The sequence below is a fragment of the Notamacropus eugenii genome, chromosome 1 (assembly GCF_028372415.1).
Source record: "Notamacropus eugenii isolate mMacEug1 chromosome 1, mMacEug1.pri_v2, whole genome shotgun sequence".
Lineage (NCBI taxonomy): Eukaryota > Metazoa > Chordata > Mammalia > Diprotodontia > Macropodidae > Notamacropus > Notamacropus eugenii.
This window is the reverse complement of record NC_092872.1, coordinates 678,329,245-678,349,059: the sequence shown is the minus strand read 5'-3', so window position 1 is coordinate 678,349,059 and position 19,815 is coordinate 678,329,245. Positions and strand designations below refer to the sequence as shown.

The window sequence follows — 19,815 nt, the reverse complement described above, 5'->3', positions numbered from 1 at the left end:
AGAGAGACCTGATGAATAGATTGAGTCATAGACTTTCAGACCTAGGAAAATATAGACTGTAACCACTTCAGTGATCCTTAGAATACAATCTGTTAGAGGGAGAGGAATCTTAAAACATAGAGCACAGGGTGTTAGAACTGGAAGAAATCGTAGTACAGAAAATACGAAATTCTATAAATATCTAATCCAAGAGGAGAAGGGGAAGCAGTAGGAGGAGGCAGAGGGAGCGGAGGAAAGGGTGGAGAAGTGGGAGGAGAAAGAAGAGGAGGAGCTACTAGCAGTGGAGAAGTGTGGAAGGTGGATACTGCGCTGAGCAGAGAAGTCTGAGAGGGAGGCAGCCACGGCCTAAGCAGGTCAGATAGAGAAGGAAGGCTTGAGACCGCGGCTGAAGTGAGGCAGAAGAGAGAAGGGAGCTGAGGCCCAGGGTGAGTGGGCACAGCTGCCTTTGAAGATGGAGGTCATGGGTGGACAGGCCCCTGCTGGGGCTGGAGGTCTGGCAGCCGTAAACATGGGGCCTGAAGCCCTCATCCTAGCCGTGGCAGTGGCTGGAGCTGGAGGGGGGCCATCGCCTACGACTGGGAGCGGATCGAGCCCTGAGACCGATACATGGACATGGACATGGACTTGGAAGGGGGAGTGGTCAGGGCAAGATATAGCACTAGGCCCCACGTTGGCGGCTCTGTTGCTTCTGTACGCTGCGTTGTGGGCTAGTGTGGTAGAGCTTAGATGGAGGGTCCTGGATCTGGCTCAGCAACAAGAAGAGGAACCAGACACAGAGGCAGGGGCAGAGGAAAATGTAGAGACAAGGACAGAAGCAGAGGTAGGGGCAAAAGCAAAGCAGGTGCTGGAGCGGGCGCCGGAGCAGGAGCCCAAACATAAGCGAGAGGCAGCGCCCGAGATGGAGACGGAGTCAGAGGCAGAGAGAGAGGCAGAGCTGGAGGAGCCGAGGGAGCCTTCTGGTGCTTGGGGTCCAAAGAAGTCCTCATCTTTATGTGAGATTGGGCCCTGGACCAATGTGCCTGTACTGGGGATGGGTGCCAGGCCTGTGAGACTAGCAGGTGTAGTGGTTGCTGTCCGCTCGGGTCTGGTGCTGAAACTGACGACATTGGACGCAAGAGCAGGGGGTTTGCTGCGGTCCCGCTCACAGCAAGTAATCCTAGATGAGGGCAGCATTCGTTCTCTGCGTCCTTGGGGAGTGGATTCGGTCCGCATTGACAGCTGCTGGGATAATGGACGCTTCTTCCCTCGGCTAGGAGCCTTCCAAGAGCACCTGCTTAACCTACTGGAGCAGGAGGCCTGTCGAGCAAGGACCAACATCCTCGTCTTCCTGGACACCAAGGTGAGCATATCAGTTGGGTGGGTCAGTCTCTGGGGCTGTCTTAGCCACCCATAAAGTGGTCTGAGGATTCTATAACTAATTGGTCCTCCCCATCCACATTGTAGGAGGCCCACAAGGCTGACATCCAGTATCATATATGACATCAGTATGAAGATGAGGATAGTGAGGACAAAATTAAATTGGGAACGTGCAGGATGAAGGACTTTAAGTCACTCAAAATAGTAGGCATTGTCCACTGACCTCATTGTCTTCCTGGACACCAAGGTGAGAGAACTGCCAGCGATCTCAGGCATTTGTATGTGAGTCATTCACAGAGACAGTCATCCATGCTTCTACCTCATGCCCCACCCCCTCACTGCAGAGGGTACAGTAGGGAGATTAGCATGGAATCCTAGGACTTATTTGTTAGACACTTACAGAATGGGCCACAAAATATTTTGAATTTACATAACTCTATGTCAGTCCACTATATTTGATCTTCACAGAAACTTGTGCAGATTACACAAGTATTGTGTCCATTAAACAGAGGCTTAGATTAGTTAAATAACTCCCTCCAAGGCCCTTATCACAGAGGTCATGAGAGAGAGATGATTAGGGGTGCCCAAAGCCTCTGGATTGTCCCCTAGCAATGATTCAAGCCCTTCCACTCCCTGCTCGCCCCTTTCAAGGTGATAAGAGATCACCTGTATTATTTTATTGTGATAAGACCTATTAGAAGCCCCCAAACCATTATATGAAATTTGGAAATACTTTTTTTTCACATTTGGTTTGCTTTTCATTAGCATTTGCCTTCATAGAATTTTTACCTTCAAAATCCCCAGTTTACAGGAGGCTCTATATTTCAGGAGCCTTCCAAAATTTAAATCCCAACACTCCTTTACAGGAGAAGAAAGCCTCTTTCTAATATACAAAATGCACCATTTTATTGCCCTCAACTCTAATTCAATGTGTAGAACAAAAAGGGAAATTAATTTTAAAGAGAAATTATTTTTCTGATATACTATATTGGTCCAAATATGGGCCCCAATTCCTCCCCCCCTCCAAAAACCCCTGACTTTTATAAAACTTGAGTGTAATCTATTATCATCTGCATCACTAAAAAACCAAGTACAGTAAAAATGAATAAAATGTTTATTTGGGAAAAAAAAGCTTTCTTCTTAACTTTTTCATACAGTAATTTTTTGGTAGAACTTGCCAGAGCTTGTTTTCTGGCATTTGAAAATTCAAGTCATTTCCATAACATGATATGGTCTCAGAGAAGAAATTTTGTGTAATTGTTTTAAGTGCATATTTATAAACTTATTTCACCAAACTAAATCCTTCAGAAATTTGCTAAGCATTTACTACATGGCAGGCTTTGTGGTTGGTGCTGTTAATACAAAAATTAAAAGCAACACATAAAGGTACTTATATTATAATTCTCTTTCCAGAGATATGTCATGATATTATAACATTTTCTTACGTTAATTATAGCTTATTTTATGTGGTGCTTTATATCGCTCATCTTATTTAATTTTCACAATGTATGTCATCCCCATTTTACAAAAGTAGGGAAAGACTTAGATATGTTAATTCATTTGCCTATGATCACACTACTGGTAAATGGCAGAGCAGGACTTGAACCCAGGTTTTCTGATGTAAAATTCTCTTTCCACTGATACCTACCATTTTCAGAGAGAAGACTACATTCAGAAACCAATTCTATTCAGGATAATAAATATTAGGGAATTGTTGAATTTTAGATTTTTTTAAAATCACAATATGTGTTTTCCTTGGACATATGAAAGAATTCTTCTTGATCTAGTATTTTTATGATTGGATGGGTCAGAGAGTAAGGTTGATGAATAGGCTTTGTTTTTTTCCTAAACAGAAACATTTTGTTTGGAGAACAGAAAGCTTATGAAGGAACATGATAGCTATCTTTAAATATTTGAAGGATTATCATGAAGAAGGGATTGGACTGGTTCTGCTCAGTCCCAGAGGACAGAACTAAGATAAATGGATAGGAGGTAGCATGGCATATTGAAAGGATCATTGGATTTTGAATGAGGACATGAGTTCAAATTTTGGCCCTTATTCTTACTAGCTGCACAACCTTGGGCCAGTAAATTCTCTCTGGGTTTTCTCTGTCTTATCTGTAAAGTGAAGAGGCTGGATGAAATCAGACTAAAGCACCTTTCAACTCTAAGTCCTATAATTTCCTATGTAAATTGCAAGAAGGTAGATTTTGACTTGATGTAAGCACAATCTTAATGATAGAGCTCTCCAAAAATGAATGGAAGAGAGTGGGTTCCTGCTACCTAGAGGTCTGATTGTTGGTGATATTTTGAAAGAGGGTTTCTGGTTAGGTTGAGGTTGGACTCTATGGCCCTAATGTTTCTTCTCAGTCTGAATTTCTACAGTGGTGAGCAATTTAACTAGGATAAAGTAAAATAACTATATTTATTAAAATAAAATAAGTGTTATAACATCTTAAAAACCCTTTCTAAAATGAAATATATCCTCCTTTTACTGTAATGTCTTGTTTTACATATTCTTTCAGTTTTTTTTAATCATAACACTGAATTTTTATCACATTTGATATTATACCTTTAATGAACTATCCAGTTTTCCCCTGTCTAGGCTTGATTCTATTCCACAAGTTTTCAGTGATATTTCAAACAAGTGAATTCCTGTGCTATTGATAACCTCCTTAACCTTTTGTGACATGTGTAAAGGTATGAGGTATATATAGTACAGTATATAATATTCCATCTTTATTTGGAAATTTCTGTTATTCCAGTATAATTCAGCTTCTTCATATATTATTTTATTTGGTAGTATGGTATAGTGTTTAGAAAGTCAAACTCAGAGCCTAAAATACCTACATTTAAATCTCACCTCTGAGACATACTGGTTTATGACACAAGGGAAGTAAGTCACTTATCCTTTTGGTATTGTAGGCAAGACTAAGTGCAAAAAAAGGAACCAACCTGGTTGGGGAATTTTAGGGTTTAAGGAATTTTTTACCCAGGAGTTCCTTTTCCCAATGAAATCATGAGTCATGTCCCTATACCCCAAAATCATCTAGAATTTCAGGTCCAGTAGAATTTTTTAAATCTTCCAAAAAAATTTTTGGAGAGTGGATTTTGAATGTCTGATAAAGATGTCCAGAACTTACAAGGTCATTTAGACTTCTGACAATGATTTTGTTATGGCTTTGAGTGAAAAAGTGAATTTTAATAGTAAAAATTATCTTTCTCCAAGCTTCAGTACTCCAGTCTTTGTTTTGTTTTGTCTATGACATGCACATTTTCTTCATAAGAATAATTAGCTGCCTTTTTAAACTATTCTCACTGTACTTCCATCTTCAGGAAGCCTTTACTACACTGTGGAAGAATCTATAAAAATTTGCCTATGGGTCTGTTCTAAGTTTATGAAGATTAATTAGGCTGTTTTGCATCGATAACTTGCCAATTTGAGGTTTTTTAACTTCACCTTTTTTTGTAATTTGGTACAACTAATCTTATTTTATTTCTGAATTAAATATCTTTTGAAAAACTTCACTTCCCCATATAGTGCCAGTAGACACTATTATCAGCAATCACTGAGGTAGGGACTCTTTAAAAGCTACAGCTCTTGTACATTTCCTTGGAGTAATATATTTTCTTAAAAATCACAAAATGTAATAAAACATTCACAAGAAAAAAGAACAACGAACCCTATTTTATGGGTTTTGTGCCAATGAACTATCATGGTTTCCTTACTTGTCTGGCTATGTTTTTTAGTCTTCCTTTCTGGATCATCATCTATGTCTCAACCTCTTTTCATGATTATTACCATTGAGCTCATTCTTTGGTCCTCTTGTCTTTCTCAACTCCCTCCTACTGAGTTCATCACCTCCCACCAGTTCAATTATCATCTCTGTGCAACTAACAACCAAATCTACATAGCCAACACATCTGAATTCCGGTCCTAGAACTAACCACCTGACGGATATCTCCAAATTGATAGCTCATAATACATCCAAAAGAGATCTCATTATATTTTCCCCTTTTTTTCTAACTTCCCTAATTTCACTGAGGGCACTATTATTCTTTTAGTCACCCAAGCTTGAAGCCTGAATCATCCTTGACTATTCACTTTCCCACATGCACTTCCCTCCTTGCCCATACGTAATCAGTTGCCAAAACCTGTCAATTCTGCCTCTATAGCATCTCTCCTATGTTTTAACTCTACTCATGTCAATGGTTTTAGATGCATTAAATTTAAGATGTCTACTGGACATCCATTAGCTTGTGGATTTCTTTCTATTATTATTATATTAATACAATACTACTCCATTGCTATTTATTACTTACTCTATTATGTTGAATAAATTACACCTTTGTATAGTCATATTCTAATAATCCAGCAAGTCTGGTTAATATTTATGGATTCAAATTTGCTTTCCTGTGTTAATCTCTCTTGTTAATGTTTATTACCCATATTGTCTTTTCATCTCATTAGTGTAGGTAGTCCTTGCAGTGATGCGAATTGTAACCTCTCCACACCCACTCATCTTTTGCAATTCATCCGTATTTTCCTATAAATTCTCCATAGGGGATTTACCCAATATACTGGAGGTACTCTGGATTATTTTTTAAGAAATAATTTGTGAATTACAATTTAACACTAAGGTAAACCATTTGTTTTCCCACATTCTTGATATATCACTGACAAGTCTCCTTTTCCAGACTTTAACAGTGTTTTATATGCCATTTCCTCTATGGAGTCCTACTTGATATCTTGCTATAGATGACTAACATCCATATTCTTCTTTGAGACACCTACAATTGTGGTTTCATCATTGTGGTTTTCTATTGTTTGTAGCCATATAACATCACTATGAGATTTCTTTTCAAGAGGTGAACTTTTGTGTTGACAGGCACATTAGCTCATTGTAGTGTATTTGTTCCTAACACACATACACACGCACACACACACATACGAAATTTTTTTTCTGGAAAGCTTTGTAAAAATCTGTATATCACTAAAATGGTCTAGTTAGTGGACCTGAGTCTGGCAATGACTTGCTATATGATATTTAGCAAGATTTTTCCCTTCTCTTTCCTCATATATATGATCTATAAGACCCTTTCCAGCCCTTGCATTCTGTTTTGTGTTCTGATATGCCTTTTAGTACTGACATTCTATGTTGTCCATTCTAGGGTCTCTGTTCTTTTAAAGCTAATGGAAAAACTCAGATTAGTATTCCAGCTACTTCATGGTAGAAAACAAAGATTAAACTGAAGTGATTAAATATTTCAGACTGAAAAACATAGAGGTTAAAGGCAGGCATTTAATGAGCTCAGAAATGTTTACTATATTGCTATAGATTCAGTTACTCTAAAACTGTTTTGTTCTTAGTCTGTGTTCACATTAAAGTCAATAAATAATTTTTATCAGATGGATTTGACAATGGTCAAAGGCTATACAATTCAGTGTGACTAACCTGCAGCTGATTTAATCACCATCCTCAATATCCATACTACCCTGGTTCCAGGGCATTTAAAATGAGAGATCTTTTGAATTGTAAGAAGAAAACAATAGAGCTGAAGATTTAGGAAGCGACATAGCCATTCTTGTATGACTGGTAAATCAGTTATTTTATTTTATTTTATTTTTATCTTGAACCTAACAAATGCCAAAGAAAATGGGCATCTTCATATACATGGCAGAACAAAGAGAGTACAGTATACAAAACTGTGAATCTCAGTTATATAAAGTGTGCTTTCCTTTAAAAATACATAATAAATTCAATTTAATTTTCAAAGCTATCTTTTTTGACTTAGATTCTTCCTGGCCTTGCTTCAGTTCTCTTTTGTGTATTAAAAAATGATTGAATAGTCCTGTTTTCTTTCTTTCTTTCTTTCTTTTTTACTATTCTCATCCCAATGCCTTTCTCTCTTCAACTCATACCTCAATTGAAGAAAAGAAAGACATGAAATAAATGTGCATTGTCAATCAAAATAAATCTCACACTTTTCATGTCGCAAAATGAATGTTTTATTCTATCTGCATTTAGAGATGGGTAGCACACTTCATCTTTGTTTCATTGGAATCATGGTTAGATATTTCATTAGTCAGAGTTTTTAAGTCTTTCAAAGTTATGTTTATTTGTAGTGTTGTTATCGTACAAATTGTTCTCTGGGTTCTTCGTACTTCACTCTGTATCACTTCGTATGTCTTCCAGATTTCTCTGAAACTATCCTTTTAATAATTTCTTATAGCAAAATATATTACATTCATATATCATATTGGTTCATCCATTCTCCAATTGATCATAAACCCTTTAATTTCTAGTCCTTAACAGAGTTGCTGTATTTTTGTACAAATGGAACCTTTTCCCTCTTTCTTTGTCATTTTGGTTTTTGTTCTTTCTTGTTGTTGTTTTGTGGGATATCACTCTAGAACTAGACCAAAGGGCATATACAATATAGTGACTTTTAAGACATAATTCCAAATTGCTCTTCAGAATAGATAAACCATTTCACAGCTCCGCCAACAATGTATGGCATCACACAATAATGTGTCACTTTTCCTATGGACCTTCCCAGAACTGTCATTTTCCCTTTTTGTCATCTTTGCCAATCTGATGAGGATGAGGTAGAATCTCAGAGTTTAATTTATGTTTCTCTAATTATTAGGGATTTGTAGCATTTTTTCCATATGACTATTGATGGCTTGGATTTGTCCCTTGAGAACTGCCTGATCACATCTTTTTAACAATGTATCTATTGGATAATGACTTTTATTCATATATATTGAATTCAGTTGTTTATGTATATTGGATATTGGACATATGTCAGAGCAACTTGTTGTAAAAATGTTTTCCTACTTAACTGTTTGCCTTCACATTTCAGCTATATTGGCATTGTTGTTGTTGTGAAAACTCTTTAGCTTTATATAATCACAATTCTACATTGTGATCCTCTCCCTTGTTTTATCATGAACACTCTTTCATCCACAGATCTGAGAGATTTTTTTCCACTTCTAATTTGTTTATGCTGTTTTGTTTTATATCTCAGTCATGTGTCCATTTGAAGCTTATCTTGGTCTATGGTATGAGATGTTTGTTTAAACCTAATTTCTGTCACCTCCTTTCTTTTTTGTCCACTATTCCTTACTTCATTACCTGGGGATTTGGAGTTCATCTAGCACAAGGTTGCTAGGCTTGTTTCCTTTTGTGTATTGTGTACCTAATATATTCTGGTGGTTGACCTCACTCTTTTTTAACCAATACCATTAATTTTGATGATTACTACTTTGTAAAATGGTTTCAGATCTGATGTTGGATAAGCTACTTTCCTTCCAACACTTTGCACTTTTTCTATATTTTGATTGACCTTTTGCTCCTCCAAATAAATTTCATTATTATTTTTCCTAGCTTTATAAAGTAATCCTCTGATAGTTTAATTGGTATAGCACTAAGTAATTAATGTTATCATTCCTATTCTATTACCACAGTCTATCCATGAGCAATTACTATTTCTCCAATTATTTTGGTCAGTACTTCTGTAGAGTGTTTTGTAGTATTTGGCAGCTAGGCAGCACAGTGGTTAGAGTGCTAGGCCTAGAGACAAGAAGACCTGAGTTTAAGATCAGCCTCAGACACATACTAGCTGTGTGACCCTGGGCAAGTCACTTGACCTCTGTTTGCCTTAGTTTTACCAAGTGTAAAATGGAGATATGTCCCAGAGTTGCCCATGAGGGTAAAATGAGGAAACATTTGTAAAGCATTTAGCACAGTGCTTGGAACATAGTAAGTACTAGATTAATATTAGCCTTTATTTGTTGTATTCATATAGTTTGTGTGTGTGTCTTGGTGGATAGAGTCCTAAATATTTTATATATTCTGTAAGTTATTCTGAATATTTCTCTTATCATCTCCTCCTGCTGGGTCTTGTTAGCAACATGCAGGAAAGCTAACAATTTAGATGGATTTATTTTGTCTTCTGCAACTTTCCTTTCCCTCCCATTTCCTTCTTCTCATAAGACCATCAAAACAGAACAAAACCAAACACCAGGGGCTCCAATTGTCTTATTTAACTTTCTTTATGACTGTTGAAGACTAGAGATTTTGAAAAGAAACTAGCTTCTTCTCTCTATATTAGAATAATTAATTATTATTCTTATAGAATAATTAATTATTACTAATTCTCCCAATATTAGAATAAATAATTCATCATCATATAGTCCCTTCCAAATTATCAAATTCATTTATCTATGTTCTTCACTCTTGTGATTGCATTTTAAAATTTTTATTCAGTTATGGCCTTTTCATCAGGAATGCTTGGAAGTCATCTATTTCACGGAAGTTCCATTTTTCCCTTTATTGGATTAGACTCAATTTTCTCGGATGAGTTATTCTTGATTGTAAGCTTTTAATCTTTTGTAATGTGGATTATTGTATTCCAAGTTCTTTATGGTGGCAGGAGCTGAGTCTTGTGTGATACTGACTGTGACTCCTTGGTACTTGAACTCTTTTGGGGGGGCTATTTTCATTATATTTTTTCTTTGATCTGGAAGCCCTGGGTTGTTAGCTAGGATGTCCCTCAGAGGTTATCTTGCTCAATTGCCTAATTTTACTGACAAGGAAACTAAGATCCAGAAAAGTAAAAAGGTTTACTCAGGACCCAACAGGGCTAAGATTCAAACCTAGATCTTATTATAAATAAAGTGCTCTCTCTATTATACAATATTGCCTTCTAAGACCCTCACAGCTCAAAATTACTATGATAATTTCATTGTAAGGAAGCAAATCATAGCTGTAGCAAAAAGGTAGTCAAAAGGTCTTTATAGAGCTAACAGTTTGTTGATTTTATGTATCTAGATTAAGATATTTCAGACAAATTGTCAGATCCAATCAATGACATTGCCACCTATCTTTGATTATCTGTAATTAAAAAAAAAAAATCCTTATCTCAAGTGCCAATACCAGAAATCCAAGCTCATAGGGTCATCATAGATTCCTCTATGGGGCAGATATCAATCCTGTGGGTGTGGAACCCTTGAGTTTAAACCAAATAGCAAGTGACTGACTTTCATCTGAAAATCTATCAGAATTCCATGATCACTCTATGACTGTCGCATTTCCTGAATCAAATTCTGAAACTTAGATTCCTACATTGTGCTCTCAGAAATTTTATAAGTATCTTGAGGGTTTTCAGATTAGGTACTCAATCTGTCATGAAATAACTAAAGAAATTTCCACAAGACAGCACAGAATCAAGTACGGCAGCTGATTCTCAGACTCACCTTCCATAAATACTTTCCTTTAATAAAAATAATAAATCTTATTTATGTCTTCCTGGTCCATGCTTCATTTTAAAACATTGTGAGATTCCACCTTCCAATACATACACCCCTTAACAGGTTTGGAAGATGGGGTTGAATGGAAAGATAGGTGAGAAATCCCTCAGTATTATTGCTGCTGTCAGTCTCTCCTTAACCCTCCATGTGCTCTAGAAATTTCCCCAATTCCTTAGGTATAATAAGAAGGAAATCTCTTCCTCCACTTCCCCTCTCTTATATAAGAAAGACAAAATAGCTTAAAATATGACCTTTACCAGATAATTCTGGGAAGAATTAATAGAGGCAAACTTGTTCAGGCTTGGAGTCACAAAGTATATGATTTTATTTTTTTCAATACATGGCAGTTGGGGACAGAAGAGCAAAGGACTTGAACACAGGAAATCCTGGTTCAAGCTTTAGCTTCATCATGACAGAATCATGGATCATAGAATCTAAGTCTTAAAAGCAACCTCACAGATCATATCTAGACCATCCTTTGACCAACAATCTTCTCTATAATGTAGCCAACAAAAGGTAGTCTCTAGAAGCTCACCTTCTTCCAGTTCATTTTACTTTTATATCATTCTGGTGGCCATATGTCATTTCTATCCACTGATCCCAGTTGTTCCATCTAAGTCCAAAGGGAGCATATCTATGGCTCTTTCACAATTTTCAAATTCTCTAATACATAGCCCTTCAACAACTTTTAAAGACAAATATCAACTTTTCCTTGAGTGTTCTCTTCTCCAAACTAAACATATCCTGTTTTCTCAGCCTGTCTTTATTTGGCATGATTTCAAAGCCATTTATCATCCTGGTTTCCCTCCTTTGTATAGTCTACATCCTACCAATGTCCTAACTAAAATGTGGCACCCTAAAGCAAGCATAATACTTTGTTGTCTGACTGGGGCAAATAAGGTAGAACTTTCATCTTCCTAGTGATGGACACTACATCTTTCTATTACTGCCTGAGGTCACATTGGCTTTTTGGGTTGCCACAATGATACCATTGACTCATATGGAGCTTGCAGTCCACTGTTTTTCAAACATCTGTCTAGTCACACCTCTGTAATATGAGGTCAGATTTTTAACCTATGTTTAAGATTTTGCATCTATCTCTATTAAATTTCACTATATTCAATTTGCTCTAGCATTCTAGGTTAAAATGATCCTTTTGGGTCCTATCTATAGAAGCCATTATCCCTAGCTTAATTTTTTCTGCAAATTTAATAGTCCCATCATAGATGCCTTTATTCAAGTCACTCATAAAATGATTTATACAGAATCAAAGACAAATTATGTGACACTCCATTAGCATTTGCCTTCCAAATTGCCATTAATAACTATTTTTTGGCTCTAGTCTTTCAGCCAGTTTCAGATCCACTAACTCTACTAATGCCTAGTTCTCATCTCTCCATGTTGTTTACAAGGATAGCAGGAGAGACCTTGTCAAACACTTTGCTAAAATCAATGTGAACTATATCTAGTTGTAGACTGGAACAAATTTATTACCTAGATGAGAAATGTGTATTAAATTTTTCAGTGTGAGCTAAAAATTTCCTACATGTAAGAAATCAGCAAATTTTACAAATCAGGGGTTGGCTTATTATTTTGTTGATTTTTTAGACTTCAAAAAGTAATGGAGAAAATGTTAATAATGCAAATCTGCATAGGAATGTTCTCTACAACTCCCCAACAAATGGTCATCCAACTTTTACTTGAAGACTTGAGTATATTGAAGGTAGCAATGTTTTTATGGCAATATTGTCACTTGTCTTGAACTTCAATTTCCTATTAACCAGTTTGTTTCATATTTCCCAAACCAAATAGAATTTTCCTTGATAGAGAAAAGCAAAGCAAAAATAACACTAACTTATTCGTCAAAAGAAATAGAACACTGATTTAATTGGCATCAGGAATGGGAAGATTCTGTTTTACTTATATTACTGCTCCCCACCCCCTAGTCTGACCCTAGATTTAGTACTTGTTTTACTATACCACATTGCTTACTTGATGATATAAACCATCTTCCCCCAGGACAGAGCAATGAAAGGTTATTCAGCTATAGTATCACATGGGAAAGAAAGAGGGCAATTCAGTAGACCTGAAACTTAAGAGTATAGGTATTTTTTTCATCTTTTTAAAAAAATCAAAGAAAACCAATGAAAAAATGACTTTAAATTTACAAAATAAAAGGCATTTTTTAAACACTGAGCCAAAAATATTACTTTCTTTTCCTTTGTGCTTAATAAATGAATGGGAAAGAATGGTTGACAATTGATGTCAGGGTCCTATAGACTATCAGAGGAGGAACGAACATTCAAACACAGAAATTTAGAGATAGAGGGACCTTAGGGTTGTCTAGTCTAATCCTTTAATTTTACAGCTGGGGAATTCAGAAACCAGAGAAAGTAAATGATTTGCTTGAGATCCCACAACGAGAAAGTTCCAGTCAAATAGGAAATCTAGTTTGGCTAGAATGTACATGGAATGCTTGAAGGTGAGTCATATGGCATAATTCTGGAAAGCCAGGTTGCAGCCAGATTATGGAAGGCTTTGAATGCTGAGATGAGGAGTTATATTTTATTTGGTATGGAGTACAATTTTAACATATCCAACATTTGCTTCATTGGATATGGTTTACCATAAAATTTAAGATGTAGTTTAAGATATGCTACATGGTTTCTGAATTCTGTTCTAAGGACATTATCACACACTGAATGTCTTGTAGATCCTAATGATGTGACACTTATAGAAACCATAACCAAGGTACAGGAAGTTTATATGACAGAATAATTATTTAGATAATCCTTGGACCTATAAGCTCCCTTTATCAAAAGGGATTGATATCTCTAGCATAGAAAGAAGACAGAAAAACTTTTGTGTATTGTTTGGACTAGATGGCCTCTGAGGTCCCTTCCATCTCTCAAAAACAAACCTCTCAAAAACCTTTTTTTTCCTTTGCCAAGAGAAATAAACTTGAGACATTCTCCATAGGGGAAAACAATGTGCAAAAACATTTACAAATTTCCCTTGGAAATCTACAAATAAATGCTGATCTAGATAAGAGGTCAGAAAAAAACTTCACAAGAATTCTATTAGAGAAATAAGATTTCAACTTACCGATATAGCTATATAGATAACTATCTTACTATATATATACATAAAAGATGGATGTTTCCTAGCAAGCAATGTAAATTTGTTGACCTTCACAGAGAAAAGATGGCATTTAGTTACAAAAATCCTAAATAGCAAATATTCTTGTAAATATTATGAAAAGTGGGCACAAAACTACAAGTCAGACATTATGAAAAGTTTTGTTTGAGCCAATATTGTAACTGTGGACCAGTGCCTTTAACTCTCTGGATGTCAGCTTCTTCCTCTATACAATGAGGAGGTTGTATTCTCTGAGGTCTTTAGGGGCTTAGTCTAGCTCTAAATCTTATGAATCAAGCTGTATAAGAAAGAAAAAAAAGTTATCTCTTGCTATTTGCCTTCTAGAATGTCACTGGATTCTTTACTTCTTGTACCAGCTGCCTCCTTGTCTCTCTCCACTCCAAATTCTACAAGTTTCCAGTCATAAACTTCACAGATCCTTCTCATTTAATTCAACCAACACTTACTATGCACCTACTGTGTGCAGAGTTGGAGGAAATAGAAAATTTAGCTACAAGATGATGGTCCTTGCACTAATTTTACCTATAGTCTAATACAAGGTTATTCTAACAGGATTTGATTCAGGCCAATCCCTGATAGTTTCTGTTCAGTATTGGAATGAATGAGACATTCATGAATTGTTCAACAGTTATCAAAGGTAGAACCAGAGAACAAGGATACACATTGAGGATACACTGGATTGAACCACCTGAGTAAAACTGCTGATTCTGACTTTCTCACAGTGGTCTATCATGTCTTCCTTTTCATTCAAACTCAACTTTCCCTATGGTTTGAAAAAGGTCAACATTCTTTCCCATCAGGGCAAGTCTGGATCTCTTCGTGCTTGTTTTGTACTCAGGAAGTCATGACAACATTTTAAGCCAATTAAGTCTTAAGAAAAGACTCCATACCTAGTAAAGAAAAATGAGCCCAACTTGCTTGGGGATGGAGGGTGAGATACAGTGACATTACTCCGACCACAGGGAAAATGCACATAGAGAGATAACTTTAATATTAAATACTATATCCAACAGATATTTGAATAGTGCTTTAAAATTCTAAATATGTGGGTATGTGTATGTATGTTATATGTATGTGTGTTGATTCAAAACTTTAGATGATTTTTTGCTAGCATGTAAACTACTACAGGCAAAAGGTGTACATACTTAGAACCATAAGACTACCAGACTGAGGAAGGGACCTCAGAAGCCACCTCATCCAACAGCCTCATTTTACAGATGAGGAAACTGAGATCAAAAGAGAAGGGATTTTGAATATTTTCTATATTGCTTAAAATGTGGTGATCATAAAATGTTTTGAGTCTTGTGGACACCAAGTCTGCAACTACTTTTTGGCCTACTGAACCCACAAAATGAACACCATGATTGAGAAATGACAAGCTCCAATATACTGAAATACCATTTTGGGTATAACTTAGCAAAGACCTGTTTCCAAGTTGTTGTGATATCTCATAATTAATAATAAGGGTGACAATATTAATGATAACTCTCAATTATATAGATCTTTAAGGCTTGCCAACCACTTTATATAAATTATTTAACATGATCTTCATAGCCACCCTACAAAATAAGTTATTATTAATTAATAATTGATTAATAATAATAAATTGTTATTCCCATTTTACAGATGAGGGAACTGAGGCTCAATGAGGTTGAATGAGTTACTCATGGTCACAGAACTAGTAAGCATCAGAGGTGGTATTCAAACCCAGGTTTTTCTGATTCTAGGTCCTGTGTTCTGTCTACTATACCATGTTATCTCTACAGGGTAGTGCCTAATATTTTTAAACAAAATCTTACTTGAGTGTGTACATCATGTTTACTCTTCCTATTTATTTAAACTCAACTTTCCTCCTAATTTGAAAAAGAAGATCAAAGTACTTTCTTATCAATTATGGCAATCCCACTGACTACTCCAGATCTGATTTGGACTCCATTCTCTGCCCATGATGGAGTGGGATGTGGGTCATGTGAGAAGGGAACTGGAGTTACCAATTATATAGTTAAACATGAAGGTCCTAAAAAGGACCCTTAGCTCCTTTTTACTTTTTTCATGTGAATCTTTCAATCCCCTCCATACAATTCTGGCAAGATCCCTGAGGTTCAATAGTAACATGCAAAATGCATCTAGCTTTTAAATTTGGGAGCTGGCTTGTGGGGGGAAGTATTTTTCTCAGCCCTAATTCAGGATTGGGATCCAGAAATAACTAGCTATATTTCAGTAGAAAATGTACTGGATTTGGAGTCTGAAAATTCCAGTTTGAGCCCTGGCTTTGCCATTCACTGTGTGATCCTGAATAAGCCCCTTTCCCCACTCTAGGTCTCAGTTCCTTCTTCCATAAAATCACAGTGAAGGAATAGATAATGTCTATCATCCTTTCCAAGACCAGGCACTATGATATGCGATATATGATGGGGGACCTCATTCTTGCTTTATCAATTACTAGCTTTGTAACTTTGGGTCAAGACATTTTTTCTCTCCAAACACCAGAATGTAAAAAGAAATTGATATAAGCCCTCTCTTGCATCCCATATAAGATTGGTATGAGGCTTAAATGAGACGATGAACAAAAAGTATGTTGGTGTGCAAAAGTAATATGTACAAATGTGAGATCTTTGTCAAAGGAGTCACTAAACTTTGATCTCTTTTGTTCTCCTTTTTCAGGCAATGAAGAAAATCTACCATCGGGTTTTCAGTGCCTGCAAAATGGATGGAGACCCAAAAGTGAGTGGTCTGTCACTCCAGCAGCTCCTTGAGATCTTGCTGTCTTGTAAGAAGATCACAACTACCTATATTAAGAGGAACAACATTGCTGTCATGGTGGAGGAAGAAGATGCTCCTCCACTCAGCTTTGATACTGGTGAGCTGCCAGCTTTCCATGAAGTTTCAAAATGTATATCCAAGGTATTTGTAATCAGAGAAGGGTTGTATGTCAGAGTTGGAAACAACCTCAAAAGATATCAGTGTAACCTTGACCTGAAGAGGAGCCACAGAGGAACCCCAATACCCTTATTTTACACATGAGAACACTGTGGCCCTACAAGGTTAAGGTGCTTTCCCAAGGTCATGTGAGCAGTAAGGGTCAGAGACCAGCAAGGAAACATTTATTAAGTTCCCACTATATGCCAGGTACTTCGCTATGGAAGGGGGTTATAAAAAGAAGCCAAAAATAGTCCCTGCTCTCAAAGAGCCTACAGTCTAATGGAATTTAAACCCTGGTCATCAGACTCAAACACTATTCTATTGCACAGTGCTCAATCTCCCCTATAACATCAAGGAATTGTCATCAAGTCTTTCCTTGAGGCCCTCAAGGGATGAAGAACTCACTATCTCCCAAGGAAGTCTGTACCACAGCTTTAGCTTAAAGAAAGTCTTTCTGTGGAAAAACTTAGTTACTAGGAGTTCTAAACTTTAGGGCCAAGTAGAACTAACTTGGTTTACTTTAGCAAAGTACTTCAGGTAATCAAGTTTCCTAAATCTAAGGATTTAGAGTTGGAAGGGGTCTTAGAGATCTTCTAATCAAACCCCTTCCTGTTAAAATTAAGGAACACAAGTCTCAGATAGGTCAGAGGACTTGCCCCCAAATTATTCATTTAGTTGTTTGTTTGTTTTTAAGACCATTGGGGTTAAGTGACTTACCCAGGGTCACACATCTAGTGTTTGAGGCCAAATTTTAACTCAGGTCCTCCTGTTTTCAGGACCAGTGCTCTATCTACCACACCACCTAGAAATTATTCATTTAATAATAAGAGAAGCCGGGATTCAAACCCAGATCTTCTGCTTTGAAATCTAGTGCTCTTCTGTTCTACCAAGTTGCTTCTCTTTCCCAGGCTAGACATCTCCAGTTCTTTCAATCAACACTCATCTGGTATAGTCTCTAGACATGCCCCTCCCTCCATCATGTCTTCAGTCTTAGTTGTCCTGCTTTGAACAAGCTCAGGTTGCTTTCAATGCCTTTCCTGAAAATGAGAACTGAATACAGTACTTCAGCTACAAAATTGCTTGTGTTAAGCATTATGTTTCCATTCACTTACTTGAGTAACTCTGGTATTTAGGCTCTAGCTGACTATGGGAGAAAAAAAAATTGGAGGGAGAATTTTTATTGACTGTTATGCTTGGGGGGAAGGATGAGGGCCATGGAGAAAGGGAGATACACAAAGATAATAGTATCAGTAGTTCATTTAGTACCATGCAGTTTATAATGTGTTTTCCCCAAGATAATCCAATGAGGGAGGTTGTGTGTGCTTCATTATCCCCATTTTACAGATGAGGGAAAAAATCTCAGAAAGAGGAAAGAGCTTGTAGTCTGCTTTCCTTTGTCTCACTCTTCTTTGTAATGCACAGTATACCTTTATATTTCAGTTTCAAAGTAAAATCAAAGTTGTACTTCAGATGTGAGTTTATCTTGGTCTAACAGTTAAATTCTAACCACTACTTATAATTTCCTTTTTGAATCTGAATTCTTTTCAGAGTATGGTGTGAGTCTTGGACCGAGGGACCTGGAATCAAATGAAGAATCAGCCACTAATGTGGCAACAGCCGGAGATCATAGAGATGTTTTCCAACCTTTGTCATCTAACACTAAACAGTCCAGAGAAATTGTTGAAGAATCTAAAGGTGATGGGCTGTTCGGTGCTCACTTTGAGTGAATCAAGCAAAGAGAATAGGTCTTCTATAAAGGATAGACCTATCTAGCCAGGATATTCTTGCAAAATCCTCCAAAGTTTGTCAAAATACTCCTAGTAAGCAAATGGTGTCATGATGGTTCCAGGCCTTTAAATGCAGGCCAAAAAAAAAATGGGTTATAAAATGTAAGATTCCAATGAACTCTCAAGTTCACACATTGGAAACACACACACACACACACACACACACACACACACATCACTGTTCTGCTTAGTATTCACTGGGTTACCTAGGATAAAAAAAAAATGCAGCATTTGATCCCTTAGGATTTTCACAAGAAAGAGTGAGGTACCAGGATCTGTCCCCCCCATACTTGTAAAAGTATTATTGTAGAATGTCTGAGTAGGAAGGGATCTTAGAATATACAAAACAAACTGTGAGAGCTGGGAGGGACCTCAAAACATAGTACAGAGGATATCACATTTTGGAGGGATCTTAGAGTGGTTCCATTAGAGGAGTCTGCAGTTAGCTTTAGTGTCTCTCTTAAAACATGTGCCAAAATAAGGAGTGGAGACTGTACTTGTATGTCAATTCTCTTCATTAATGCACTATGAGTCATCCCATTAGAGAAATGTCGATTGTGTATGATCCTATAAATAATGTCCATCTCCAATAGTTATTTAAGTGATATTGTTTCTTATATAGTATACGAGTATTGTTGGTCTTTTTTGTATTGTACTAATGCATAAGTTAAATAAAATGTAAAACAGTACTTATGAAATTGGTGGAAAATTCTCTTGAAAAGAAATGAAGAATTGAAAAGAAATGTTTACTTAGATACTTACTAGACTGGGAGTTCCCTGAAGTATAGACTTTATGGTATCTAAACTTTTATGCTCTCTGCTCCCTTCCCTTCCCCCACCATTAAATACAGTGCCCAAGCTATAATATAAAGCTTAAGGAATGTGTTTTGAATGCATGTGTATATGAATGACTAAATCCGTGATCTCATCAGTGGGAGGTTCTTCTATCCATGCAGATCCTCCCAGACTTCTCAGACTCTGTAATTCTTGGCTATGTGCCACCCCCTTGCTCCCCAGCCCCCAAACCACTGTATCATAGTGATGCCTAGCAGAAGTCCCTGCGGAGGACAGTTTGGATAAGGAACACTTTCTCATTTGCGTTTGGGGAAGTGGGTGGAATTGATGGTCCTTGAGAATGCTTATCTCTGGGATTATTTTAGGGTGGGACTTTCTCTTGAGGTCTCTCACTTTAATTCATCTTTCCTCTCTTGCCTCAGGGAGCAGCAAAGAAAAGCAAGCCCCTACACACACACACACACACACACACACACACAC

The 19,815-nt window shown here is 36.9% G+C and overlaps 1 protein-coding gene across 1 annotated transcript; it reads left to right on the top strand.

Annotated features, from left to right (window-relative positions):
* Positions 1 to 279: 279 nt before the first annotated feature.
* On the top strand, positions 280 to 19,228 carry LOC140521136 (uncharacterized). The gene is made up of 3 exons (XM_072635872.1): positions 280 to 1,339; positions 16,496 to 16,691; positions 18,302 to 19,228. Exons 1-3 carry the CDS (start codon positions 452 to 454, stop codon positions 18,478 to 18,480), a joined length of 1,263 nt encoding a protein of 420 aa, XP_072491973.1. The 5' UTR covers positions 280 to 451; the 3' UTR covers positions 18,481 to 19,228.
* Positions 19,229 to 19,815: the final 587 nt, after the last annotated feature.

Bases quoted from the DNA above. Each gene is read 5' to 3' on its own strand.
- LOC140521136 (XM_072635872.1), top strand. From the start codon at position 452: ATGGAGGTCATGGGTGGACAGGCCCCTGCTGGGGCTGGAGGTCTGGCA. The intron at 1,340-16,495 runs GTGAGCATATCA...CTCCTTTTTCAG, and splicing joins TCGTCTTCCTGGACACCAAG to GCAATGAAGAAAATCTACCA. The intron at 16,692-18,301 runs GTGAGCTGCCAG...AATTCTTTTCAG, and splicing joins TCCACTCAGCTTTGATACTG to AGTATGGTGTGAGTCTTGGA.